Raw genomic sequence first — 27,821 nt, forward strand, 5'->3', positions numbered from 1 at the left:
ACAGACAGACAGACAGACAGACAGACAGACAGACAGACAGACAGACAGACAGACAGACAGACAGACAGATAGATAGATAGATAGATAGATAGATAGATAGATAGATAGATAGATAGATAGATAGATAGATAGGCACTCTGTCCCCAGCTTCCTGACATCACTGGAATATGCAAAAGAGAGAATTTCTCTGTGCTGTAAAATGGTTAAGCATTGGTTAATGGTTGCAGATGCCAATGCCATAATGCCAGTGGTTAGGGATCTAAACTAGCTTGAGTCAATAGCTGCTTTTTATGGCTTGTCGGCCATATTGGCCAGTTGCCTAGCAACCGCAGCCTTGCTCAATGTTTTTTATTATTATTATTATTATTATTATTATTATTACGTCAAAAGGATCAAAGGAAAAGGGAAAATATTGTATGAGTCAGTATGAAAGCGGCGATTTTAGGACCCAGAAGTTGCTGGAGAGAAGGAGGAGTTGAGGAGAAAGTGGGAGGAGTCTGAGGTTTGATTGACACAGAGGCTCGGCGAGCGAGTAATCCGGAGAAGTGACCACACTGAATCAGGGGAGGGGGAGAAAACCAGCAGGAAAAGGATTCCGGTTGGAAAATCCGTCCCCAATTCTGTAAAGCGAATGTATAAGAATTGGTCGGGAGGCGATCTCGGTTACCGATGCGCGTTCAACGGTAGTTGATAATGATGAAGATGAGGCTGCCAGCGGCGGAGGGAGACAACGACGCGGCCGACGGTGAGCGACGACGGGAAAACAGCACCGCCACCACAACGACCAACAGCAGCAGCAGCGGCGGAGGGGGCGGCGAGCGGGGCTACATCGCGTTCAACGCGTCGCCGAAGGACGGAGCGGCGCGCACACCGCGGCAGCTCGACAAGGAGGCGGTGTTCGAGTGGTTCGGATTGCGGCTCAGCCCGGCCAAGCGCGTGGAGTTCATGTGCGGTCTGCTCCACATGTGTCAGCCGCTCGAGCTGCGATTCCTCGGCTCGTGCCTCGAGGACCTCGCGCGGAAGGACTTCCACGTCCTACGCGATTTCGAGGCGCGCGCCAACAGCGCCGCCGAGCTGCGACTGCTCGCCGACGTCCGCGACCCAGTCGTGCTCTCGCGCCTGCTCGTCTGCCTCTCGCTGCTCGGCTCAAAGAATCTCGAGTGCGCCGCGGTCCTCTACGGCACGCTGAGCCGCATCAACTGCCTCAATGTGCCGCAGCCCGGACCGGGACCGGCGACGCTGGAGCAGCTGGCGTTACTTTTCGCCATGGCGTCGCTGCACCCGGCGTTCACCTTCCACCAGAGGGAGGTCGTGCGGGCGCAGCTGGACCGGGTGGAAGCCCTGCTGGAGGAGAGGAGCCTGAGCCACTGCGCATGCGCGACCCAAACCCTGGTAACAGTGACCTGACATAAAACTTTGCACACATTTATACCCAGAGATCTTTCACTTTTTTTTTTACTGATTCTTCTCCTGTATTTCCCCTCTGACGTCACGGCCAGACGTTATTACTGATTACTGGCTGATTACTGGTTGTTTATCGTCGTTCAATATCATACTGACACGTCTAAAACAGAATAATAATAGTCTAGACGTTGTCCCAGGATTTGACTACAAAGTTTGACTACAGTTCCAATGTGTGTCTATAACTGCATATATGGGAGTCACATGACAATAGAACGAACGACTCGGACCAGAGGACTCATGACGACCTACTCAATTCTGTTTCCTGTACACAACCTACTGAGATTTCGCGAAGCTTTGCTCGTGCGCGTCCAGTAGAAAATGAACGAATCACTCTTCGAGACGACTCGTTCTTCTGAATACAGCATGCATTTCCACTGCATACTTTATTCAAGCTTCTATATCTGTTTATCTTGTGCATTGTGTGTTATGATATTGAATGAACAATCCAACATCAGCAATAATACTTAAATATTGATATACAACCATAAAGGTTGTAATATACCAATAAACAGCACAGACAGGCGAGGCTTATTGCAATTTCAAGACGAGTTGAAAATGAAACCTGACCCAGGTCGTACTACAGCTTCAATGATTACAGACCGAACCTGAATTTTATACATCATATATACACTAAATTGCCAAATGTATTGGGACACCTGACCCTTCCTGCCATATGTGGTTCCTTTCCAATCTGTTACTCCAAAGCTGAAGGCACACAATTGTACAAGACGTTTTTATGCGCTATTATAAAATATTGCATGCACTTGAACTTTGAAACCCAAACCTGTTCCAGCATGGCGATGCCCCTGTGCACAAAGTGAGCTCCTTGAAGATCTGGTTTACATGCATTGGAGAGGAAGATCTTGCTACTATAGAGCTCTGATCTCATCCCTACTGAACACCTTTGGGATGAATGTGAACGCTGACCGCACCCCAGGTCTCACCTTCATCAGTACCTGCCTTTCGTAACACCCTTGTGGCTGATAAACACACATTTCCATAAACACACTCCAAAATCTAGTGAAACATCTTCCCAGAAAAGTGGAGGGAATTATAAGAGCAAATTGGGACTAAACGTGGAATGTGATGCTCAAAAACCACATACCCGGTGACCTAATACTATTGGCAATATATTGTGTGTGTGTGTGTATGTATATATATATATATGTGGCTTGCATTTATTGCGGAATACCTTAGATACCGATCCTGGACCAGGCGTTAAAAGATTTCCAGGCTCCAAATTTAGGCAGCTTTAAGACCCCTTGTGAATAATTAATACAGAGTTCCCCCAATCGAGCTGCCTGTGTCACCCTCACTGCCTGTTTTAGTACTTTGTACCACTCTAACACACCCAGCTTTACTCGTCAGTTCGTTATCTAAGTCTTTCTGAAGTTAAGGCGAGTGAGAGCAGAGAAACACCATCGTAATGCATCGCTGTGCAGTGTTTAGGCTGATCTAAAGACTATTCTGACTGATTTGGTTGACGGATTTTGGTTTTGGCTCTGGATGTTTCGAAATCCGAAACTTATTTATATATCGGAAAATCCGATAAGAATAAACAGCGTATAGAAATAAATGTCAAAAGCGTTAAGATTATAAGATCGTTTAGGTGTTTTTGATTATATATACAGAGTATAGGAATCAGATCAGCTTCCTGGTAAAGCTACAAATTTGATCAGATTCACGCTATGATGTCATTTATGTTCATTGAATTTGTGTTAAACAGACGCACGGTTTCTCGAAATCATTTTCTTTTAACACGAAATCTCATTCGTCTACATTCTGGACACAGACACAGACTTTGATTTGACTAGCCAAATCGGACAGCACTTGCTCGTTTTGGTTTCGGTCTTTGACGTCAAAAACTTCATCCATCACAGACGGAAAAACCAGGAAAGGCCAGGAAAGGACCTGGTCTAACTGTAACCAGAGTTAGATTGTACACGGTTGTTTTCATTAACCCTTTGAGATGACTGACAGGAATTTTCACATGACTGACAGCTTCTCAACGGGCACGTGGTCCGATCTCTCGCTTGCTGGGTGTAGCCCTGATAAGCGCACGGCTTCTTATTGGCCGGATCGGTCTACGTGACTCACCTGAGTTTAGAGGGCAGGAAGTGCAGGTCAGCAGATTTCGAGCTAATAAGATTGTACGAGCGGAGCCTCGCTGAATAGCACCAAGTTTAATAGCCTTTCAGGCATTCTGAGATAACTAGGCTAGGGACCGTGCACTTGTATTTGATTTAATGGGGGTTTTGAGAACATTGCTGTAATGACTGCTCGAGATGGCAGTCACTGATGCCTTTCATTCTTCTTGCCTGCTTTTGATCAGAGAAACAGGCCGTCTCAGCTGAATAGCCCTATTATGGTATCAGTATTATGTTGCCTTAAAGGGACCCGGCTGTATGTTTGTGCACGGGATGTTTAGTTGTTGTTTTTTTTATACGAGGAGTCTCCAGATTAAGTTCCTCACTGGCAGTTGAAGCCTGTGAATTGCAGCACTGTTCGAAAACAGCACTCATCAGTTTATTAAGATTAAATCAATAGTAAATCAATTTGGATAAAAGCGAATATAATAATAGCTGAATGAGAGTTAAAACCTGCAAAAACAACTATAGACTATATTTTTTGCCATCGCCGTGACTGTTGTCATTGTGTGAGGTTTTAAAGTTGACCAAATATATATTCATGTATAATTTCATTTGAGTTTAAAAGACTATGTCGGATTACCGTTCACCAGAGTCCCTTTTGAATGCTAGATCTTCCGTATCGCTCTCTTTTTTACGGCTTACCCGGAGTTTAAACAGCGCTGTGGATGTCCTGTCCTTCATGCTGACCTCTAGCTGATGCGGCTGTCAGGTTCAATTTGCCATGACATGGTGAATAAACCACCGAGGCCAAAGAGAGCAAATGCCTCTGGATGTGAGCCTCTGTGTTCTTGGCCAGTTACTGAAGCCACCCAGTGATTGTTGGTGGTATTAAATGAATAAATGTACTCCTTTTTTTTTTATTTTTAAATTTTTTTATAAATGGTGTAATAGAAATGAATGCAGGAATAAAGTGCTAAATATATTAAAAGATTCGTATGTCACATAAAAAATTTGAGCATCTTGTCAAAAGATCATATTTATAATTATAAGCATTTAATTTAATTTTTCAAGGGAATGTTACCAAATTGTTGTATATGGAGTTCATATACTCAGCGTTGCTCTCCTTTGCTTTAGCAGAGCCAGTTTTCTCGGCCGGAGCAGCTCTGTCCACACGCTGAAGCAAGAACATGGCCATCATGTCCGATCCAGCACCTCAACAACATGCCTCCAAGCCAAGGTACTGTGTTTGGCCTGTAGGGCTGGACGATATATCAATGCGATAATATCGTGATCAATGATATCACGATACACATTTCAGCAACATCGTTGGTATGAGGTGTTTTTTTTTTTTTTTTTTTAACGCTTTAACTGTTAACTGTCTCTTAGGATGTGCCAATGTTGCAGTGGTGCACATTGAGAAGATCAAACTGAAGGAGGTCTTGCAGGCAGGAGACAGCAGAGAGTATAACTTTGAGGTAGGTCTGTAAAATATCATCCACAGCAAGCCATCATCCGTGTGTGTGTGTGTGTGTGTGTGTGTGTGTGTGTGTGTGAACTAGATTCTAGAAACTGGTTTTCCACAAGCTTTTCCACAAGTTTTTCAACAGGATTTAGATCTTTTTTATGGACGACGTTTGTGGAGAACTGATCTAAAGGGTGCTATGTGCTTTTTGCATTCTATATTTTGTCCCCTTTTCCTGTTAAAATAACCTCCACTCTTCTGGGTAGATGTTCCACTGGATTCTGTGGAGATTTGTGAGATTCAGTGGTCTAATTCACCCCCGAGTGTTCAATAGGGTTGAGCTCAGAGCTCTATAGCAGAAGATCTTCCATTCCATCTCATGTACACCATATATTTATGGAGCTAGCTTTGTGCATATGGGCATTGCCATGCTGGAACAGGTTTGGGAGGCTGGAAAAGTCAGGCGTCCCAATTCTTTTGTTCATGTTAGATAGCTAGCTTGATACTGACCAAAGTTTGGCTCAAAAGTTTAGGACCTGCGTAGACTAAAATCAACATTAAATATTTTCTGACACAGAAATATTCCGAAATTTTTAGTCGTATTCGAATGTTTCTGAAGCTCATCTAGAAGTTTATGGCATTGTAACATTATAAGCGATAAGGTGAGGAACACTGAGGATCTCTTCATCATGGCATTTGTTAGTGGGTGGGATTTATTTATTAGGCAGCAAGTGAACATTTTGTTCTCAAAGTTGATGTTGGAAGCAGGAGAAACGGGCGAGCGTAAGGATTGGATCTTGTTGGATGTTCGCAGTCTGCTGATCTTTAACCACTGAGCTACCGCTTTTATTACGTGATTGACGTTTATCAATACACGCACAAACTTGCTGTGGGAAATTCACTGCAGACAGCGTTTCACACGTACAGGATTTTCCCGCCCATTTAACACATCCCTTCACATCTGCTTGTTGGCACACGATGTTCGTGTCGTTCTTGACTTACTCCGTTCCATCTGCATTATGCATGGAGCCTGAAAATGACACGAGCTGCACGCTGGATAAATACCATAGCGGACTAGCGCTAGCTTTTTTTTCTCTCTGGGGGACACTTAGCAGTAAACATCCGGTTGTTGACAGAGTGGACGGTCCCTCTGGTCTGGACTGGGAGAGAGTGAAGGGCTCAACACCATATTGTGCTCTCTCTGTCTTTCTTTTGCTCTTTCTCTTTCTTTTTGCTCTCTTTCTCTGGCCTGTTTGAAGGAGAGTGTCGACAAAAAGAAAAAGGTCTCTTAAGGACTTCTTTCAGCTTCTCTGTTGTCTTAGTAATTGTCGTAGGGTCATTCTGGTTCTCTCGGGAGGAAAAAGCGACTACGTTTAGCCAGGAAGTCCTTCCTTCCCTGAAAACACAACACACACACACACACACACACACACACACACACACACACTTCCTGCAAGGCCACGGCTGATAGGATTCCTAGAGATTCTTGGAAGGACTGCTTCTTTGTTTTTGTTTTTTTTCCTCAGCAGAAGTGTGACTTCTAAAACAGCAAGCATCAGTCGGATGCCAGATCAGTTTTGTTTTTAATTCAGAAGACACCGCAGGTCGCTCTCCGCGAATCCAAATCGGCGCCAGAGCGTTCGCTTGTGTCTTTAATGCCAGACTCGACTCGTGCTAATTATTCGGCGTTTTTTACGAATCGTGTCATGCGGGGAGAAAATAGAACGCGCTGTAACACACCACAGCTATTTCGAGGGATAGAAATAGGGTTTTCCTGCATTTTTGGGATTTTTTTTTTTTTTAACTCAAGCGACTTCCTCAGTTCAGTTCTGGCCAAAACTCTTTCGTTCTGTATGCCGGTGAAGGATTTTAACTTTGTTTTTGTACTTGGGAATGTTTTTTCAGGTAGCTTCACTTCATCAGAGTATTTTCTATTTTTTTTTGGGTGGGGGCTTCACTTAGACTTGATGAATTTGCTGCATTTTCAACAATTAATATGTAACTTTTGACTCCATTCCTGTGGCACATATGTGACATGTGGTGACTGGTGACATGTGACATGTGCGTGTGGAATAAGGGTTCTCTCACTGTGTATCTAAAACTGCAGAAAACTCTCCTTAGAAAGGTCTCATGTGCAGGAGAATGGAACACTACACTTCACCAGTGATATAGCGTTCTCATAAGTCAGTGCATTTACTTTTGATACTTGAGCACATTGAAGGGGAAAAGAGTTTTGTACTCTGGCTCAATTAGACATGTAAAAGGAGTACTTCTGCTGGAGGAATATTGAGTACTGGTATTCTGGCTCGCTTGTATGCAAAGGGAGAAACAAACTACAGTGACTGGTAAACAGGAAGTGGTAGCCATTGGTGAGCTGTTCCAACAGATGACTTTGTGGACTGATCAGAAGATTGTGAGTTCAAATGCCAGCACCAACATGGTGCTACTGCCGGTTCCTTGAACAAAACCCTTAACCCTCAACTGCTTAGTTTTATTAAGTGAGGCAAGCGGACTGTGGACAATTGCATCTGCCTGATGTCGTAAATTGATCATTCAGGAAAATTGAAGTTCATTAATAAAAGCTAGCTACAGCTAAGAGACTGCTACATCGCCTCTTGCACTACCGCACGTGCAAAATGTAGTTTTTCTTGCTCGTATCGTAAATCGAATTCGTCTCCAATTCTGTTTCGAAGCAACAGAATTTCAGAACGTCCCCAAGGTAACTAATGAATATTAATGAGCATGGAAAACTGCTTATGAATATTTATGAGTAGTTTGGCAGGTTAAAACAAAAAAACAAGACAAGACTTGGAGATGCAAAGCGTTTTTTATTTTGTTTTAAGAATAAACGCAGACGTTAGTATGTGTCTTGAAGACAATCAGGAGAGATAATCATAATAATACTCTGTAGTATCATTTACGTGTTGTGGTGGACTCGTGGGGTGGTGTTGGAGCTTCGTACGGGCCTTGGGAAAGGTCATTCTAAAGCAGCGAGCGTTTGTCTTAACACAAAGGAGCTTTCTTACCATGCAAAACAGCATTCAGGGTTTCTCTTTTCTCCCGAAGCGCGACTCATTGTGCCCATCCGAGCCGGAAGACATAACGTTACTTTCACCCCGAAACGAGATTCGAGATCAGAAAAACGTAAAACCCCTAAATTTAATTGGAGGTTTAGTTGTTTACTTGTATTAGGATGAGTGTGAGATTCAGACATTAAACACTGACGTTGTTTTATTCGCGGGATAAGGACGTCACTGCTGACAGATCAAAGTATAAATCAAAGCTCAAAGCCGTTTTTTCGAAGCTTTAATGGCTGCCATCATCAACCCTCAAGCCAGTCATTCTGGTGTCACCAGAAAGCTGAGATGGTCCTCAGTTGGCTAAAATAAGCCGTTTCTCATCCACCACTCAAATCTGGAAAGCATTCAGAGTGGTGTATCAAAGCTCAAATTTTTCTATCAAAGCAGTAGGTTTTGATTTGTCATCCTCTGAAATATGCGGCTCCTGGCTGGCTTTGAAAAGCGCATCTTCTCCGACTTTTTTTTTCTTTTTCTCACTCCAAAAGGGAGGAGCACATCCATCTTGTAGTAGTTTCTTCAGAACCCGGAGGCGTGGGCGAGACATATTAAGGACACTTGCGACAACGTGACTAACCTTTCGACCCGCCTCCTTTGGCTTTTTTTTTTTCCTTGACACTAGCGAGCTTTTGACGGAGAGTTGCTCTGACACCATCCGCTGAGGAAAAACGCTCTCGGACGCCGCCACGCGTCATTAGGAGTTCGGCGGCAAATCGCTTCGGTTTCTGCTGTAAATAAATAAATTACATTTATTCCCTCTGGGTAGATAGAACTCGTGGATCTTGGAGGGCTTGGCTTTTAAAGTCCCTTTCTGGTGGTACTGATGGTACTTTTTTTTTTCTCCAGAGATTATGAACTAATCCCAAACGTCACTGTATACATTCCACATACACAGTATACAGACAAAAGTACAGTATTGGGATACATGACTTCCCAGCCATATGTGGTTCTTTCTCAAATTGTTACCACAAAGTTGATAGCACACAGTTGTATAGGACGTCTTTGGAGGCTGTTGCGTTATATTTTCCCTTCACTTGACCCATGAACCCAGACCTGTTCCAGCATCACATTGTCCCCTGTGCACAAAGCCGACTCCACCATGAAGAAATGATTGAGGCTACATCTACAATGAAAAAGTTTCCAAAAAGTTGCTCATCCACACTGAAACGGCTGAAAACGTTTACGTCCCTGTACTGCGCATGAGCAGAAAGTGAGATGCTTCGCCCTGCATAATTTCCGCCTGCTGTTTATTTGCTTTTGACTAAAAATGCGTCGTCATATTCACAAGCCTCTGTTTTCACAGTCGGGCAAAACAGCGTTTATAAAGTTATCCTCTTTTGAGAGCGTTTTTTAAATGTTTCCTTTGACAAAAAAATAAAAAACCGTTTCAGACAAAAACATTTTAGTGTGGACACGGCCTCACATTGGTTGGAATTGTGTGGAAGATCTTGAGTGCCCTGCTATAGATCTCAAACCCTATTGAAGGTCATTGGGATGAATGTGAGCACTGACTGCACTGACTCCAGGCCTCCTCACCTCACCTACATCATCAGTATCTGACTTTATTAACACACTTGTAGCTGAATGAATCTCCACAAAATCTAGTGGAACATCTTCCCAGAAAAGTGGACGTTATTATCATAGAAAATGGAGTCCAAATGTGGAATGGGATGTTCAAAAGGCACGCAGCAATATGGTCATGTGTCCACTGACTTTTGTTCATAGTGTGTATGTTGTGTAATGGCTGTTAAGTGTGTGTACTGGATTGAAAAGAATTTTCAGTAGCATTTAGTAAACACACAGCATGTTTAAAAACCTTGTAAAATGGAGCTCACTGGTCAGCAAGATAGCAACATATTGACGGTGAATTAGCGGTACACGATCGCTAGCCTGCTAGCTAGCTCTCAAACGATACTTTTCCAGTAAAAACAGTAAAATGATGAGAGCAAAACTATATGTTAAGAAATATTTTGTTTTAGTGCATGCCTAGGTGCTTGAGTTTTAGCGCAACACACACACACACACACACACACACATGAAAAGAAAGCTGGAGCTTGGCGGGCCGTACCATCTGCTCGCCTGTATGTGGCACGGAGGAGTGTGTTCTTGCCAATTCATCCATCTTTCTTTAGCTCAGGCTGAGCAGAAGCAGTTCGGCCTGAGTAGTAAAATCTGTTCACGAGCTCCACCAGTAATAAACCTGCATCTGTTTATTATAGCTGGGTGCATTCATTTCCTCGTCGTCACGGCGATAGTTTTCCTCACAACATAGAACGTCGGTATGCGGTTTATTACTCTAGACTTTGCGCATACTAAGGCTAAGACATAACACATCACGTTTTCACGTAACGATTGCGTGATTACGGCTGCTGTATACGTCTTGGTTTACACGTTAGCTACGACGTCTGGCTTTGTCTTGAATATGTTCTATAAATTCATCAGATCGTTTTGTTTATTTGTATTGATTATATACTATATGGAGAAAAGTTTGTTTTGTCCCCATCTTCTGTGATGTCCACTAGGTTGCTTGTGGAGATTACTCCTCAGGAACTGATGTCGGGGAGGTGAGGAGGCCTGGGGGATGTTTAAAAGGTTTTGAGCTCTGTATCAGGCCATCTTCTACACACTTCCAGACTATATAAAGCTTATCTTAAAGGAGCAGGCTTTGTACATAGATGCACTGTCATGCTGAAACAGCTTTGGGTTTACTAGATTTTTTTTGTGGTAACAGTTTGGGCAAGAACCACATATGGCTGGAAAGTCAGGTGTTCTGATACCTTTGTCCATATAGTGTAGCTATCAAGTCAAGGAGATCGAAAAATGATCCCAATGATCGCAAATTGTGGCAAGGAATAAAAGAGGACCGTCCAAAATGGCCGCTCATATAATGTTCAGCAATACAGAAACATCACTAGAAACGCACTAGCACTAGAAATGGAACAATCCACGAAGATTGTACTGAACCGTGTATTTTGTGTACCATTACACCTCTATTATATAGGAATGCTTTCTTTTTATTATTAGTAGTAGATTGTGTGGAGGATCTACTTGGGCAAATGAAAATCTTCTGACCAATCAGACGTCAGACATCAACAGCACACTAACTGTTTATATGCGCTATATTTGACTTTCACGGGATTTTTTTCATAGCTCGATTTCCTGCTAAAGGGACAGCCCAAGGAGCTGACAGGTGTTGTTAATGCAGGTTCAAATTCCAGAGTCTTCGGATCGCAGCAGCTCGCCGTTACGTAATCGCGGCCTCCACGGTCTTCCTCCCATCAGACCTCACACTGCTCGAGTGTGCGCTAGTTTGAAAAGCAGCCAAAAAGCACAGTGCTGACCGTTTCACTCCACGCCTGCTGGCTTGCCGTGTAAGAAATTCTTGATCTAATCCTTTGTTTCCCGTTTTATCTCCAGAGGATTTGTGTTTTTTTTTTTTTTTTTTTTTTTTCCTGTGTGTGTGTGTCAGAGAGGTGGTGCAAGTAAGGAATCCCGGCCTGCACCAGCTTTTCAAAAGAGCAGGAAATTATTTCCTCTCACTCTCAGCCTTCCGTGCATTTCAAGCAGAGTTCCTCGTACATCACTGCCAAAGGAGGTTTTCGTAATTTTTCCTGGGACTCCTGGCTTGTGCGAGTCTCTGTGCTTTTACTAAGTGCTAAACCTGCTATTAAGACATCAGTAGTGCATTTATTTGCGAAACAGTCAGCTAAGGGGGGGCAACCCAGACAAAACATCTCCGTGTTTACTTCACTCTCCAGGCCCCCTTGGTGTTGAAAGGCAGCTCCCCGGTGCAGATAAACCCTTCATCACCCTGCTGTTGGTGTCTGGGGCATAAAGATTTGCTAGAATTACATCCATCCTCTTGATCGAGACCCAGTCTGAGGTGGCACGTGCCAAAAAATATCGCAGGCATGCCAGAGATTTGTTTTTTCTCTTTTTGTTTAGTTTTTATTTACAAGCAGGTCTGTGATATTTTTTTCCGATTTTGTGAGTTTCCGAGTGTGTAAATGCAGAACATCCTGAGCCGAGAGACTGAGCTTTCATTTTCCGACCTCTAGCGAGCGCTTCAGGATACGCAGGAATTTTCCGCCATGACTCACACTGGCACTAAGATAGCACAGGAATGAGCTCAGGAGCGAAACGCGGCCTCGCCAGTCATCCTCCATTTACAAAAGCTTTCAATATTTTTCCACTCGTACAACCGAACCGTAAATCTTAATCTAGTTTCGAACCGCCTTCGGGAATTCTTCAGTCAGTGGAACGACCCACTTCTTGCTGTTTCCGGTGTTCTAAATGTAGAAGGCTGTAACACAAAAAAGACTTGAGCTCCACAGTAAAGTGTGGTTGTTTTTTTTTAGGTAGAGTTATTTATGTACGAAGTCTTACAGATGTTAGTCAAATTTCTATTTTCTTTTTTGTTACATACACAAACATACACAGTGAAATGCTTTTTATAATTGGTCCATCAGGTAGTTGAAATGAAAAGACTTGCGATCTGACTGAGAGACAGACAGACAGAAAGAGAGACAAAATCAAGGCAGAAAGCGAGGCAAACAGAAAGAAGGGCCTTAGCCAACGAGGTGAGCAACAACCCGATGTTCACTCTGAAAGAGCTCCAGCGTTTCTCTGTGGAGAGAGGAGAACCTCCCTGAAAAACGACAGTCTCTGCACCAATCAGGCCTGTATGGTAGTGTGGCCAGACGGAAGCCACTCCTCAGTTAAAGGCACATGACAGCCCACCTAGAGTTTGCCAAAAGGCATCTGAAGGACTCTTTTAGAACATGAGAAACAAAAATTGAACTCTGGCCTGAATGCCAGGCGTCATGTCTGGAGGAAATCAGGCACCGCTCATTGCCTGGCCAATACCATACAGTGAAGCATGGTGGTGGCAGCGTCACGCTATGGGGAAGTTTTTCAGCAGCAGGAACTGGGAGACTGGTCAGGGTCAAGGGAAAGATGAATGCATCATTGTACAGAGAGGTCCTTGATAAAAACCTGCTCCAGAGCTTGATGGACAACAGACTGGAGCGACAGTTCCAACAGCACAACTACACTTAGCACAAAGCCAAAATAACAAAGGAGTGGCTACGGGACGACTTTGTGAATGTTTTCGAGTGGCCCAGCCAGAGCCCAGACTTGAACCCTATTGACCATCTCTGGAGGAATCGGAAAATGGCTGTGCACCAACGCTCCCCATCCAACCTGATGAAGCTTGGGAGAAACTGGCCAAAAATAGGTGTGAAGCTTGTGAAGCATCAAACTCAAAAAGACTTGAGACTGTAATTGGTACTAAATGAGCTTCAACAAAGTATTGAGTATACAAGCTGCATCTACATCATTAAACATTTAAAGGTCTGGTATGGAGGAGTCAGTGTTAAATCTATTATGATCTCAGATGTTGAGCTAATTTATGAGATTCGCAGGAGCTCCTGGTTCCATAACGTCAACTGACTGTAGAAGACTGTAGAAAGGACATTACTCATAATCACACACTCTAGTGCTCATGAAATTTCTCACTCTCTGGTGTTTGTAATGTTTTAATGATTTATATTTATGCACTTGGTGTTACCCAAATGAGGATGGGTTCTTCTTTTGAGTCTGGTTCCTCTTAATGTTTCTTCCTCTTTCCATCTAAGGGATGCCACAGTTGCTCCAGGTTTGCTCATCGGGGGATAAATACCCACATTTAAAAATGTAAATTTAGTTCTCAAATTTTTTTATTTTGTAAATCTGCTTTGAGACAATGTATTGTAAAAAGCGCTATAGAAATAAACTTGAATTAAACTGAAAATGAATAATGTTGTATAATCTCGCACACTTACTGACCAATCGTATTCGTTTCGAACTGCGATGCAAACCAACTGAATTCAGACCGCACTTATCTCACAATTGTTTCACTGGAGTCATGTGACCCTGAGTTTGTTTGCTGTTTGAGATTATTTGGAGAAATTCTTTTTGCGTATCCTCCTTGAAATAATTTGGACACACCGTCGCCTTCGATCCAACTGCCATCTCGATAGAACTATTAAAAGTGTTTGTATGATACACGATTTTGTTTAGGAATAAACCCCTAAACTCATTGTGTTAAATACGTAAAGTGATTCTTTTCTTTTACACTCGATCTGGCATTAAACTGTACAATGAGCCACGTAACCATGTTCTCGTGAAAATAAAGCGTCAGCCTATTTTTAGTCGTGCTGCGCTACTCCGAAAACATTCCGACCGTGTACTGATGTCATTATCGCAACTGCCGGTTCTGACGCATCGTGAGCTGTCGGGGTTTTTTTTTCTCCTCCTGTCACACTTTTTTAAACTCCAGACACATAAATGTTATGAGTCAGTGGCTGAAAAGTCCGATTCAAATTTCATGTCACTTTCTGTGGACGACGCAGCTGTAAGAAGCGAGGCAGAAATGATGTGAGCCATGTGGAATGAGGGATTGTTGTCGTGTTTGAAATAGCTCCGCTGTAAGCAGACCCATGTTCTGAATGTTTTGCATAACCTGTCTGTAAGTCTAACCCTGTCGCTCGTATTTCAGGTTAAATGGTCTGATTCGTCGTCTACGGCTGTGACCAAAAGTCATCGTGAACTACAGGACTTTCTTTTAAAGGTATATATTTTTTTTCACATTTCGTGTTCAATCAAATGCTAGTATGGTTTTTGAGAGACACATTTATGTTCCCTTTGTTTCTATGCAACAAACTGGGTCTTTCAATAGCATAAGGATTTATTAAATTCACCAAAGATGTTCTTCACTAGTTGGAGATTTGATCCAGTTCATCCCAGAGCAGTTCATTCCATGATAGATATCACTCCAGACGACTATTTACTCCAGACAGAATTGCATGGTGTTGAAGTATGGAAAGGTTGCCATGTTTGTTCCTTTCACCCGGAATAATTCTCCAACCTTCCCTGCTTCAAAACAACCCCAAACCATTAAGCTTACACCTCCATGTTTGACTGTAGGGGTGAAGCAGTCTGATCACATCTTCTCTCCTGTTCTCCATCTAACACAAGTTCTCCTAGTAGAGACAAAGACGTCTAATTTGGACTCATCTGTCCACAGAACTTATTTCCACTTATTCACTGTCCAGTTCTTGTGTGTTTTTGCCTTTGACCCAGTTTGTGTATCAAAAACCATAAAAGACTTCACACCTTTGACAGACACTGTAAACTGTGGACACCTGACCATAAGATTCAATGTGCTTTTTATACTCAATTATTTTGGAGTTTATTTGGATTCACAAAGGTGTTTATAAAGTCAGGTACTGATGTAGTTGAAGCGAGGCGGCCCGGAGATCTGGAACATGCAGGTGTACAAAAACCATTGTGCGTGTATTGTATAATGTTTTATAAATCAAACCCGTTTTCCTTGTTTTGTCTGTAGCTGTGTAAGGAACAGCGTGCGGGAGGTTTCGAGCAGGATGTTATCGGGTTACTGACTCGAGCTGACAGCGAGCACAGGGAGCAGGAAAGAATGCTCAGGTGAGTTTCCTCTTCAATCCTGTTCCATTAGGAACATAAACTCCAGCCTTCACACGACTCTTAAGCTAGCGGCCCTATTTAGTAGGTTCGAAGCAGGTAGTGTTCTTTTTCTCCTTCTTCTTTATTGGCGGTTCACATTCTTAAGCAGAGACTTTCCCTATTCCCTAGACCAATACAAAAACGCAGTGGTGCACACGTCCAGCAGTGAAAACCGTCCGTGTGGAAACATGGCAAAGGTTCCGTTTGGTGTCCTGATGATTTGCATTATTTAAAGCACCGTAATAACTTTAAAACATTTACAAGAATATTTTGTCTTCATGCTCCATGTTGAGTTTGGTTTTACTATTAATAAACATACATTTGCATCGCAAATAATTATATATAAACGTATGTATAATTCAAATTACATTACGTAATTAGCAAAATATATACCATAGATAAGCTGCTACACACTTATTTTTACAATTTTATTTTTGTTATTTTTACAATTTTGTCGTATCATCCTCATAAGATCTTAAGTCAAACCGTTGTAACTCGGGGGACTACCAGCGTGTGTGTGCGCTGATGATATATGATTCGAATTTTGTATTTAGGTTTCCTTCATACGTGGAAATATCTTGCCTTGCCCTTTTCGAGGCACTGTTTATTTCCCCTCATATACTGATCTCTGTGATGTATATACGTCGTGCATGTGATTCTAAAGAAGCGTAAACATGTTTCCATGAGCAGCTCCAGCTGATGAGAGACAGATAAAAAGGGAGCGCGAGAATCTCTCGGAGACATCGGCTCGCGCTGTTTATCTGACTGCACGAACGGCGCGTCCCATATAAACCTCCAGTGCTGATACTGACAGCAGGAGGTGCGATTAGTGTTTCTTTTTATTTATTTTAATCCGTCAGGAGCGTCAGAGGCGGGCCGGCGAAAATCAACTTTGTGTCGTGCAGATCAGAGATGATGATTCTAACTAAGTGCGAACGCTTTGAGGATATGCTGCTTCATACAAGCAGCAGGTTGGAGTATTTAGGTCAGCAGGCAGTGTGTGTGTGTGTGTGTGTGTGTGTGTGTGTAGGGAGGGGATTATCTCGCTCTGGTGGGAGTGCTTGTCTTTCGAGTATGTCTCTCGCTCGAGAGAAGATTAGTCCTGAGGGAAAGCAGAGACTGGCAGCAAGCTACACAATTACCTCATGGAACAGTTTGTCATCTTACTGTACGATCCTGCATTCACACTGGCAGGGTTCGTTAGTAGTTTGTGGCTTGTGCATAAATAAGAAAATGCTATCGTTTTTTCGGCCTGGATGTAGCCTGTTGTCATAGTCTGGGCGTGGCCTGTCCTTGTACCTTGGCCATGACCTGTTGACCTGGGTGTGGTCTGTGCTCTTAGCCTGGGCATGTACCGTAGTCTTAGCATAGGCTTGACCTGTGCTCTTAGCCTGGCCGCGTCCTTGTAGCCTGGGTGTAGCTATGCTGTAGCCTAGGCGTGGCCGTGCTGTTGTTGCCTGGGCGTAGTCATGTCCTCATTGCCCGGGTGTAGTCATGTCCTCATCGCCTGGGCTTGTGACTTTTTACATCGTGCAAAAACTGTACTGAACTGAATCATATTGATTTAGAAATGAATGTAATTATATTGGTTCTAAATAGTCCCGTAGTTGTAGCCTGGGTGTGTCCCATAGTTGTAGCCTGGGTGTGGCCTGTAGATGTAGCCTGGGTGTGGCCTATAGTTGTAGCCTGGGTGTGACCTATAGTTGTAGCCTGGGTATGGCCTGTAGATGTGGTCTGTAGTTGTAACCTGGGTGTGGCCTGTAGATGTAGTCGGGGTGTGGCCTGTGCTTGTAGCCTAGGTGTTGCCTGGGTGTGGTCTGTAGTTGTAGCCTGGGTGTTGCCTGGGTGTGGTCTGTAGTTGTAGCCTGGGTGTGGTCTGTAGTTGTAGCCTGGGTGTGGTCTGTAGTTGTAGCCTGGGTGTGGCCTGTGCTTGTTGCCTGGGTGTGGTCTGTAGTTGTTGCCTGGGTGTGGTCTGTAGTTGTAGCCTGGGTGTGGTCTGTAGTTGTAGCCTGGGTGTGGTCTGTAGTTGTAGCCTGGGTGTGGTCTGTAGTTGTAGCCTGGGTGTGGTCTGTAGTTGTAGCCTGGGTGTGGCCTGTAGATGTAGCCTGGGTGTGGCCTGTAGATGTAGCCGGGTGTGGCCTGTAGATGTAGCCGGGTGTGGCCTGTAGATGTAGCCGGGTGTGGCCTATAGTTGTAGCCTGGGTATGGCCTGTAGATATAGACATGGTGTGGCCTGTATTTGTAGCTGGGATGTGGCCTGTGGTTGTAGCCTGGGTGTGGACTGTATTTGTAGCCTGGGTGTGGACTGTGCTCTTTACCTGGTCCTGTCCTATAGTCATAGCCTGTGCAGGGCCATGTTATTGTAGCCTGGGCAGGGCCATGTCCTCATTGCCTGGGATTTTCCATGATGCAAAAACTTGACTAAACTGAAACATATTGAATCAGAAATTAATGTTATTATATTGGTTCTAAATAGAATCGTATCAGAACTGTATCATATCGTATACTACATATGAGGATGTGCAGCATATCCTTTGAAAGAGGGAGCTCATTTCCCCTGAATAAAAAATTAACACTCTCGTATTGCTTTGCTGCTCACTAGTTCTTATTCTCCTGCTCTTTTTTTTAATCCTCTCACCCACTCACTCAGGTTTCTTTCTTCTTTCTCTCTCCCATCTCTGCTCTGTGTGTCTCATACAGGGCAAGGTTTGCATCCGTGCCACGGGAGTTCCTACAGATGTGCCAGGACTCAGGGTTTTTTCTGCTCGAAGCGTCTTCCCTACACAGCACTCACAGTAAGTGTTTACTTCATGGTCACTTCAGCAGCACTAACGAGCTCATCGTCACACAGGCTTTTCCTTCGCAATACACCTTGCTGCCTGCTGTTAGAATCACCTCCCCTTTTCTGAGATGTTTAACTGGATTTTATGGAGATATGTGCTCATTAACACACAAGGGTGTAAGTAAAGTCAGGTATTGATGTAGGCAGTGGCGGGCAGTGCATTTGGTACCTGGGCCTTCAGTGGGGACGTACCCGACTTAATCCACCTCTTAATACCACCACTATCATATCGCAATTATAGAAACCATCAATAATATACAGAAACGCAATATAACACATGGCATTACAGAAAGAGAGACATTTCATGTATGGAGGGTGAAGACCATTTTACTAAAGCAAGAAACCCAGTTAAGACTCCAAACCTAACAAAAAAATTCTAACTCAGATGTATTAATGTGTGCAGAGCTACACACGTGTTTTGCCAGTCGAACTTGGCTGTAACAGTTTCCCTCCGACCAACCAATCAGAGGACGGAAAAATACTGACGCTATTCTGGGTCAGCGAGCTGCCCTGTAAGGAGAATATGAAATCTATGAAACAGACTTATTGATAATATTCTCAATGGTCAAAGAGCCAGCAGTACTGATTGTGAAGGCCCTGGGCAGATTAGATTGACATGGCAGCACATCGAGGCTAAAATCTGATTGGACAAAAAAAATGTAACATCCACATACACGTACTGGAAGCAGTGCAGCCGAGAGAAACGCTACGAAATGAAGAGAATAAACTGTTGGGAATAAATTAATATAATTTCATAGAACAAATATTAGAATTGAGGTTGTAAATGTAGGTCAGTGCATTTGATAGTAAATAAGAATAAGTTGTAAATAATAAAGATTAAATGTAATATAGCACTCTCCGTGCAACGTGCAGTCTCGCGTGTAAAATAACAAAATGCTTCTTTAAAGCGTAACGAGCTCAGGTGCACGTCAAACACTCGCCCCTTACGGAGGTTAAGGAAAAACACATGAACCATTACACGGGTTGTGACAGGTCTTGGATATTGGAAAATCAGATTACAGTACAGTTTCCAGCACGCTGCTTTTCACACACACACACACACACACACACACACACACACACACACACACACACACACACACTCACTTACCCATTATGTTTTCTGTCTGGTGCCAGAATGGAAACAGGAGGCTAGCTTGAGCGGTATCTCCTTTGCCTGTGTGTGTGTGTGTGTGTGTGTGTGTGTGTGTGTGTGTGTGTGTGTGTGTGTGTGTGTGTGTGTGTGTGTGTGTGTGTGTGTGTGTGTGTGTGTGTGTGTGTGTGTGTGTGTGTGTGTGTGCGCTCGCACTGTGGGAGGTTTGATATCTGCTGCTCTGCGCAGGTAACAGCGCACCTGGTGCCAGAACCCGACAGCCGGCGCCTCGCTTCTCGGAGGACTGCTCCGAGACTTCCAGCCTTGATGAGGGTAAGACACACACACACACACACACACAGGTATGCACTGCCCACATCTGCTGCATTAAACCTTAAAGCAGTTCCGAGTGATAGTTTGAGTTCAGGGCAAAAATATATAACGAGATTTCCGAATGCATTTCCTCAACAAAGACGCGTTCCTTCAGCATTGCGCTCGAGCTAAATCATGCTCAAGGAATTTATTTGATCAACATAGTCCATGATTTCTGATCTTGGCAAGTAAAAATATCTTGACAGTCGAAGTGATGTTGTATTTCATATGAAAAGATCACAATAAAACAACAATCTGGTGATTTAACCAAACATTTTTGACCATTCGCACTATTGAAACTTGCTATTATTTTTAGAGAAACAAATAAAATCATCTGCCTGCCAGTAGAAGAAAACTATTTAATGCCAATATTAAAGATGTTTATTGATTAATGTGAGCCATTCCAGTATAAGATTTCAATAAGACATTGATACGTGTGCAGTAATATTCAAGCTGTTTATTGGAGCTCTAAAGACTTTATATATATATATATATAATTAAATATTATAACTTAACTACCAGAATACGTTATGTCCAGGTTGGCATGATTTATTGGTGTAGAAGCTTTTTCATTGTTAAGGTTGAAGCTGTTCTGTAATGTACTGATATACTGTAAAAGTTTGATTTTGGTTTGATAAAAACAGGAAAGTCTGAAAGTTGACGAATGTGACGATAGTTAAAAGACAGAAAGAAGGAAAAAACACAAAAGAGAGAGAAAGAAAGGAGAAGACATGAAAGAATAAAGGATGAAAGGAGAAAAGAAAGACAGGAAAAAGGATGGTGGAAAGAAAGGTCAAAGGGTAAAAGAAAGAGAGAGAGAGAGAGAGAGAGAGAGAGAGAGAGAGAGAGAGAGAGAGAGAGAGAGAGAGAGAGAGAGAGAGAGAGAGAGAGAGAGAGAGAGAGAGAGAGAGAGAGAGAGAGAGAGAGAGAGAGAGAGAATAAGTCAGCCATGATACAGCACTCCTGGAGCACTGAGGGTTCAGGGCCTTACACAGGGGCAGCTATGCAAGAGAAAAAGTAAAAAATAAAAAAAAAATAAAAAAAGACAAGAGAAAGAAGAGAGGAAAATATCAAAGGCCAGAGAGAGAGAATGAATGAGTGTTAAGATGCAGGTGCAGATCAGAGTTTACAGGTTTAAGAGTATCACTAAAAAATGACCACTTTGCACTTCTGTAGCCGGAAAACCATCAAAAACCTGAATAAAACCAGGAGAAACACAGGATGTGGCTTAAAAAATTCTAGGAGGTGTGACATTTTAAAAATGGTTTCAGAATAATAATAATTATTATTATCATACTACGAAGAACAGTATGTTGGTTTTTGTCATTAATAGTAAGTCGTAGATGAACCATAAAAATCAGATCATGTGTATGTATTATGATAACAAGGACCTCGGCATGAGAACTACTGGTGTACTGTACTTAACATGTACAGGGAAGTGTATAGCCTCCGATTGACGAGGTTCAGACTTCAGGCCATGCCCCTTTTTGCGTCCTAGCTTTGCTTGTCATTTGTTTGAAGATTGTGTACGATAGCGGTGTTCAGAAGCACCCGGAAAAACCGTCTGTGCCTCTGAGTAACTGCACACAGTTTCGAGTGAATTTTGTGAACTCTTATTGACACGAATCTCTGTCGTCTAGACCTAGACGCGTACGGGGTCTCCCGCTCCAGAACACACAGCACCGGAAACACGAGCCACGGGTGAGCTACACACACACACACACACACACTCGCACACATTCAGAATCGTGTATATAGCTGAGATGTATCTCTGGCTTGTCGGTCTCATCGAAATTTTCCTGTGAAATTTTTTCTTATGGTAAAGATCAAACGTCCCCACAAGGATAGAAAAGCAAATCTCAGAGTTTATTTTTTTTTTATTACTCAGGACAGAGTTACATTAATAACATTCATTAGATGCATTAATAATTGTCATTTGAAGGTTTTCAGAAGGATAGAAAGTCTGATGTGCGTGCTTGTGTGTGTGTGTGTGTGTGTGTGTGCGCGTACGCAGTAAGCAGCACATGGACGGCACGCAGTGGGACTGCAGCAGGAAGAATATGCACGGAGAGCCCTACAGTGATGTGATGGGAAGGAGGCGAAGCTCCCAACCATGTGGAACAGAACCAGATCAGGTCACTTCTACCTCTCCTTCCTTCTTTCTCTTCTATCTTCCTTTCTTCCACTTTATTCGCATAACTCATACTTTCTTTCACATCCTGCAGGAGTGTGAGGAGAGGAAGGTCAAAGCGAGACCGGCAGGCAAAAGGTAACCTAATACCTGACAAAGCGACATGACATGAGCGAGTCACTGTAGCACCACAGCTGTCCAGATGTCATGCACTCAAATGTACCTGTGAAATGGTTTTTAAGAGGCAGGAGGCAGTTGTTCATTCTGTTGTTGTTTTTTTTTCCCTGGTTGCACCAGGAAGTCAGAGGGGTGTATTTTACATGTCAGCCAATAGCATTTGAGGGACAACAAACCCCACCCACTTTAAACAGATTTAATGGTGGCGTAGGGAAAATAAAATATATCAAATCAAAGAAAATATTTCTTTGGGGGTGGGCATTCACTCAGGGTCCCAGGAGTGGCTGGGATTTGAACTTATGATCATCAGAGTCCCCCTGGAAGCCCCCATATACACTATATGGACAAAAATATTTGGACACCTGACTTTTCATGTGTTTTTTTTCCCAAACTGTTCCCACAAATTTGGAGGCACACAATTGAATGCAGTAGAAGGGAATATTCATGCCTAGTCCAGTTGATTTCGGAAAACCAATCATGCACGAGCAAGAAGCGTCAGACAATCGTGGACAAAAGAATGAACGTAACAAGGAAAAAAATAGAACAAAATTTTAGAAGTGTTTCCATTTTCTGCCTTTCTGGTCATGATGCAATAATTTGACTCGAATATTGGCTTAATGTGTGGAAAGTTTTGAAAACATCAAAATGTTTGGGATGGTGTTTAATTAAGATGAAAAAAGAAAAAGACATGAAATTAAGGAAACCTGATGACTGTCAGTGTGAGATGCTGCAGCAGCTGTGTACCAGGAACAGGCTTTAATTCTTAATCAACTGAAAAAGGAAACAGCAGTGTGTGTGTACGTGTGTACGTGTGTACGTGTGTACGTGTGTACGTGTGTGTGTGTGTGTGTACATTAATACACTGTGTGTTTAACAGGGACAGAGGCAGGAGAGGCCCTGTGGGGAAAAGCTCTGTTCCCAATGGGATTCAAAGAGTTCCTGCAGTCCAGATGATGAATCAGTCCATGTGTAAGGGTAAGTGTGTGTGTGTGTGTGTGTGTGTGTGTGTGTGTGTGTGTGTGTGCGTGTGTGCGTGTGTGCGTGTGTGCGTGTGTGCGTGTGTGCGTGCGTGCGTGCGTGCGTGCGTGCGTGCGTGCGTGCGTGCTTATGTGTGTGTGTGTTTGCGTAGTGAGAGCGTATGTAATGTTAGGTCCATAAGGGTAAGTATGTGTGTGTGTAAGGGTAAGTGTGTGAGTGTTTGTGTAGTGCGAGTGTGTGCATACGAGGGTAGGGGTGTGTGTGTGTGTGTGTGTGAGTGTTTGTGTAGTGCGAGTGTGTGCATACGAGGGTAGGTGTGTGTGTGTGTGTGTGTGTGTGTGTGTGTGTGTGTGTGTGTGTGTGTGTGTGTGTGTGTGTGTGTGTGTGTGTGTGTGTGTGTGTGTGTGTGTGTGTGTGTGTGTGTGTGTGTGTGTGTGTGTGTGGTGCGTAAGGTCCATAAGGGTAAGTGTGTAAGAGTATGCCTGTGTGTGTGAGGGTAGGTTTGTAAGTGTGTGTGTGTGTGAGGAATGTTTGTAGCATGTATAAATCGTGGTTACATGTACACTGTGTTTTATCTAAGCATCCGGGAGAGACACATACGGAGACACATCTTCAGAAAGCTCAAATTCAGTGCCGTCGAGTCCCGTTCATCACCAACACAGCCTGGAAACACAAGGTCACTGTCTTACTCTTATATTTATCACACCATCACATCCATCACCCCATCCACCACTTTCACAAATCCATGAGATCCATCATCACACCATCATGTTGATGCATGAAATTGCACTGAATTGCATCCCACTGAAATTTGCTCTATGCATCAGAAAGCATTTGCATGCACTGTTTTTTAAATTTGGTGTGTGTGTGTGTGTGTGTGTGTGTGTGTGTGTGTGTGTGTGTGTGTGTGTGTGTGTGTGTGTGTGTGTGTGTGTGTGTGTGTGTGTGTGTGTGTGTGTGTGTGTGTGTGTGTGTGTGTGTGTGTGTGTGTGTGTTTTCCACCTGTTCAGACACAGAGAGTCAGTCGGATAACTCGGTCCCGGAGCCAGCTGACACATCCCGACCCTCCCATGGGCAGAGCACGGGCAGAAAGGCGGTCGCCATGGTCAACCCGTTGGTGGAGGAACCGGAAGTGTTGCCTCACCCCCCGGCTGTGTTGGAACTGGCACTGACCTCGTGCCTCCCATATGCCGTGCAGTACAGCACAGGGCAAAGAGATGCAGGCAAACCCGGAGAGAATAAACTCACCATCACGATCCCTCTGGTCAAACAGGATACGAGGCCCAGCATGGCCATCCCTGGAGACCTCTCTCAGTGCCCACTGCCACCCGCCTTCCCTGAACCGGCTCCGCCCAGCAGCATTGCTGCTCCGGGAAAACCATGTGCCAAGGCAAGCACTCAGCCCCAGAGTCCTCACACACCTTCCGGTTTAGTCCAGTGTCCTCTCGCTGGCACAATTCCTACACAAATCCCGAGCTCTGCCCCTCTGCCGCCTCCTGCTAGCATGCCCACCCCTAGCGAGAACACGGCATACATCAATAGCACTGCGCAGTCACAACCCACGGGCTGCAACGCCTGCGGTTGCCGGGGTACCTGCGGAGGCAGCGGAGCCCACCAGTCTCCCGCCAGCTTCTTCCTGTCGGCACATCCTGCCCGCCAGATGTTTGGCCCACCTGCCCCGTTCTTCCAGCTGGCACCTTCGCTGTGCAGCACCACTTTCCCCACGCAGGGGCATCAGGGAAACGGGACTCCGCTGCCCTTCTATACCCACACATCTCCGAGCGCCGCCTTCGCCAGCAGCGCACTCCTGCAAGCCCACTCGGACCACCTGATGCACGCACAACCGGGCTACGCCACCATGCCCCAGGTCACGCCGTTTGGACGCTTCTACCCGCCCGTCTTTCCTTCCATGGGTGCCATGCCCAACGCCACAGGAATAAAGAAGAGCAGCGCCGTGTCCTGTTATAACTGCGGCATGAGCGGACACTACGCGCATGACTGCAAGCAGCCTTCCATGGACGCCGGGCAGCCAGGTAACGCCAGTGCCAGGAGGTGATGAGTGTCCCCGCAGTCCACATCCCTGTAATTGTGTATTTTTGCTTTTGAGTGAGTGGAGTTTTGAGTGTATCTGTCGTATGCGCAATTTGGTTATGAAATTGTAACGTATGCACTCGTATTTGCCAACAACAATTGTGCCCACAGGTTTCCTTCATTTGTGCGAAGTCCAAGGTCCAAAACAGGAAATACATTATAGCACTTACCTCATCTGTTACTATGGCAATACGCCTGAAACCAATGCAGTTCTGTTTTCTCTTAGACCAAATGCAACTAGAGATGCATTTACATTTATAGCAGACGTCCTTATCCAGAGCGACTTGAGGGTTAAGGGCCTTGCTCAAGAGCCAAGCAGTGGCAGCTTGGTAGTGCCGGGATTTGAACTTGTGACCGTCCGGTCCAGAGCCCCATACCTTAACCACTGAGCTACCACCTCCCCCCCCCCTCCAGCTGGAGAAAATGTCAGGATTCAGGACAGGAAACACAGGCGTTTATTTAAATTTTACATTCATGGCACTTGGCAGACGCTCTCATCCATGACGTGACGTAGTTATCTCAATTATACAACTTTACAGTAGAGGGTTAAGGGCCTTGCTCAAGGGCCCAGCGGTGGCATCTTGGTGATCCTGGGATTTGAACTCGCCACCTTCTGATCAGAAGTCTTTCCAGTTGCTCTGACTTTATCGCAGTGAATTTGACCCATGAAATGAACCTGGTACACCAGTAGAAAAGACGTGGGCGAGACCATGGTTTATGAGTCACTTATTAGTAAGTAGCAGCATTGCTGCCCCATGTGCTGACAGAAATGCCTGAACTTCTAATCAGGGTACTGTTAACATTTATAGTCACGGTCTATAAATCTTCATATCAGTAATAAATGCCCTTTAATGCCAAACGATACTTCTATTGAACAATCTGTATTTATTAAATTAGATACATCAATTACAATTCTGTATAGCTGGATATAAATAAACAAAAATAAATTGCATACTGTACTTTGTTTATAATTTAACACGTATTACAGTACAAATGCGCGTAGCAGCAGCAGCAGCGCTGAGAGAACGCACTCGAGACACAATTTAGCGACGAGAAATCGATCTACATATCAAATATTGGTCCCATATTAATGGTCACTTCCTAAATAATAAAAGTTTAGCACATCTACTAATAATTATTTATAAATACATGTTTTTACCGATGCAAATATGTTCAAAATGATGCATTGCGATACAAACGTGGATTTGATGCACACTTTTTTTAATCGATGTATCACGTTAACGTTTATGCCGATGTGAATCGCCAGATTTTACCATCTCTAATACACACATATATATATGCAGTATCTTACAAAAGTTAGTACACCCCTCACATTTCAGCAACCATTTTAGTGTATCTTCTCAAGGGACAATGCATGAACATGATGAATAAGACGTGTGGCTTTGCACAGTTAAGCGACATACAGCTGTTATCACTTAGGGTGGACTTATTTTTGTTGCCAGATATTTAGAAAATAATGGCTGTATATTGAGTTATTTTTTTAGAGGACAGTAAATCTGTACTGATATACAAACTGTACATTGATACTCTAAAATATATACATTTCTATAGTTTTGTCCCCTGAGAAAATATGCTAAAATGGTTGCTGAAATGTGAGGGGTGCACTCACTTTTGTGAGATACTTTATATATATGGCCACAATATATGAGACATCTCGTCTCCATCTGATGACCACAATGTATTAGAAAAACAATGAGCACTTGTGTGTCGCTGCCTCTTTGATGCATTTGTGTGTATATGTGTGTGTTTCAGGTGGCTTCCGGCTTAAGTATGTCGCTCCACATTCATCAGAGACACTAGACAAAACTGATTGAAGCTTGCCGGGGACCAAGAAGACGCTCTGTCTCGCTTTCTTTATTAAACACACCAGAGCTGAGCGGAGCGCGCTAAAGCGATGGGATTCACGCATCTTCTTTGTATTAGCCACCTTTATAAGCTTCGATCCTGATTTTGTTTTGTTTTTTGTGGCACTCATAAGAAAACGGAAGAACCTGCTCCAGAACACGACTCCACATTCATGACCTTTCCGTCCCCCAGTGCAGATCTGGTGAAGAACTTCGTTCAGGACTTTGAACAGGTTTAGGGTTTTTGAGAAAAGGCTTCTCAATTTATTTAGCCAGGAGGTATTGGTGTGTGTGTGTGTGTGTACACACACACTAAAGTCTTTAGGTTTGGAGCGAAAAAAAAGGAAGGAGGCAGACGGATGGACGGATGGACAGACAGACAAAAACGCTTGAATCTGAGTACTTAATTGGCCTGTGTTTTTCTTTTTTTTTTTTTTTTTTTTTTTTTGCTTTCAATGGACGTTTTATCACAGAGGCCTGATTAAGGCTTTTGGAAATCCTTTATACTTGCAGTTGAATTTTCTTTTCTTTTCCAAACACTACATAGTCATTAAAAGACAAATAATTTTTGTGTTAAGGCTACATACTCTTCAATGTGAGTGTTCTGAATGTAAAACACAACTTTAAGTCAGACGTTGTAACTGTGGAAAACAGA

At 43.6% G+C, this 27,821-nt stretch overlaps 1 protein-coding gene across 6 annotated transcripts; it reads left to right on the forward strand.

Moving 5' to 3' along the window:
* Positions 1–27,743, forward strand: zcchc2 (zinc finger, CCHC domain containing 2). 6 transcript variants are annotated; one of them, XR_014530811.1, is made up of 14 exons: positions 1–1,392; positions 4,692–4,791; positions 4,941–5,029; positions 14,632–14,703; positions 15,481–15,578; positions 18,318–18,412; positions 19,802–19,885; positions 21,565–21,625; positions 21,939–22,059; positions 22,150–22,193; positions 23,110–23,207; positions 23,791–23,886; positions 24,221–25,316; positions 27,075–27,743. XR_014530811.1 is itself a non-coding variant. In XM_083525274.1 (14 exons), exons 1-13 carry the CDS (start codon positions 694–696, stop codon positions 25,264–25,266), a joined length of 2,703 nt encoding a protein of 900 aa, XP_083381400.1. In that variant the 5' UTR covers positions 2–693; the 3' UTR covers positions 25,267–25,292; positions 27,075–27,743. The 6 variants fall into 6 exon arrangements, 4 of the variants coding, with proteins under 4 accessions (XP_083381400.1, XP_083381399.1, XP_083381397.1 ...); XR_014530812.1 differs by having other exon boundaries at positions 2–1,392; positions 4,689–4,791; XM_083525274.1 differs by having other exon boundaries at positions 2–1,392; positions 24,221–25,292.
* Positions 27,744–27,821: the final 78 nt, after the last annotated feature.

Source organism: Silurus aristotelis (assembly GCF_946808225.1).
Source record: "Silurus aristotelis genome assembly, chromosome: 22".
Lineage (NCBI taxonomy): Eukaryota > Metazoa > Chordata > Actinopteri > Siluriformes > Siluridae > Silurus > Silurus aristotelis.

Excerpts from the sequence above, each read along its gene's own strand:
- zcchc2 (XM_083525271.1), top strand. The coding sequence starts at position 694 with ATGATGAAGATGAGGCTGCCAGCGGCGGAGGGAGACAACGACGCGGCC. Across the intron at positions 22,060-22,149 it reads GTGGAACAGAACCAGATCAG|GAGTGTGAGGAGAGGAAGGT; the intron begins GTCACTTCTACC and ends CACATCCTGCAG. Across the intron at positions 25,244-27,074 it reads CATGGACGCCGGGCAGCCAG|GTGGCTTCCGGCTTAAGTAT; the intron begins GTAACGCCAGTG and ends TGTGTGTTTCAG.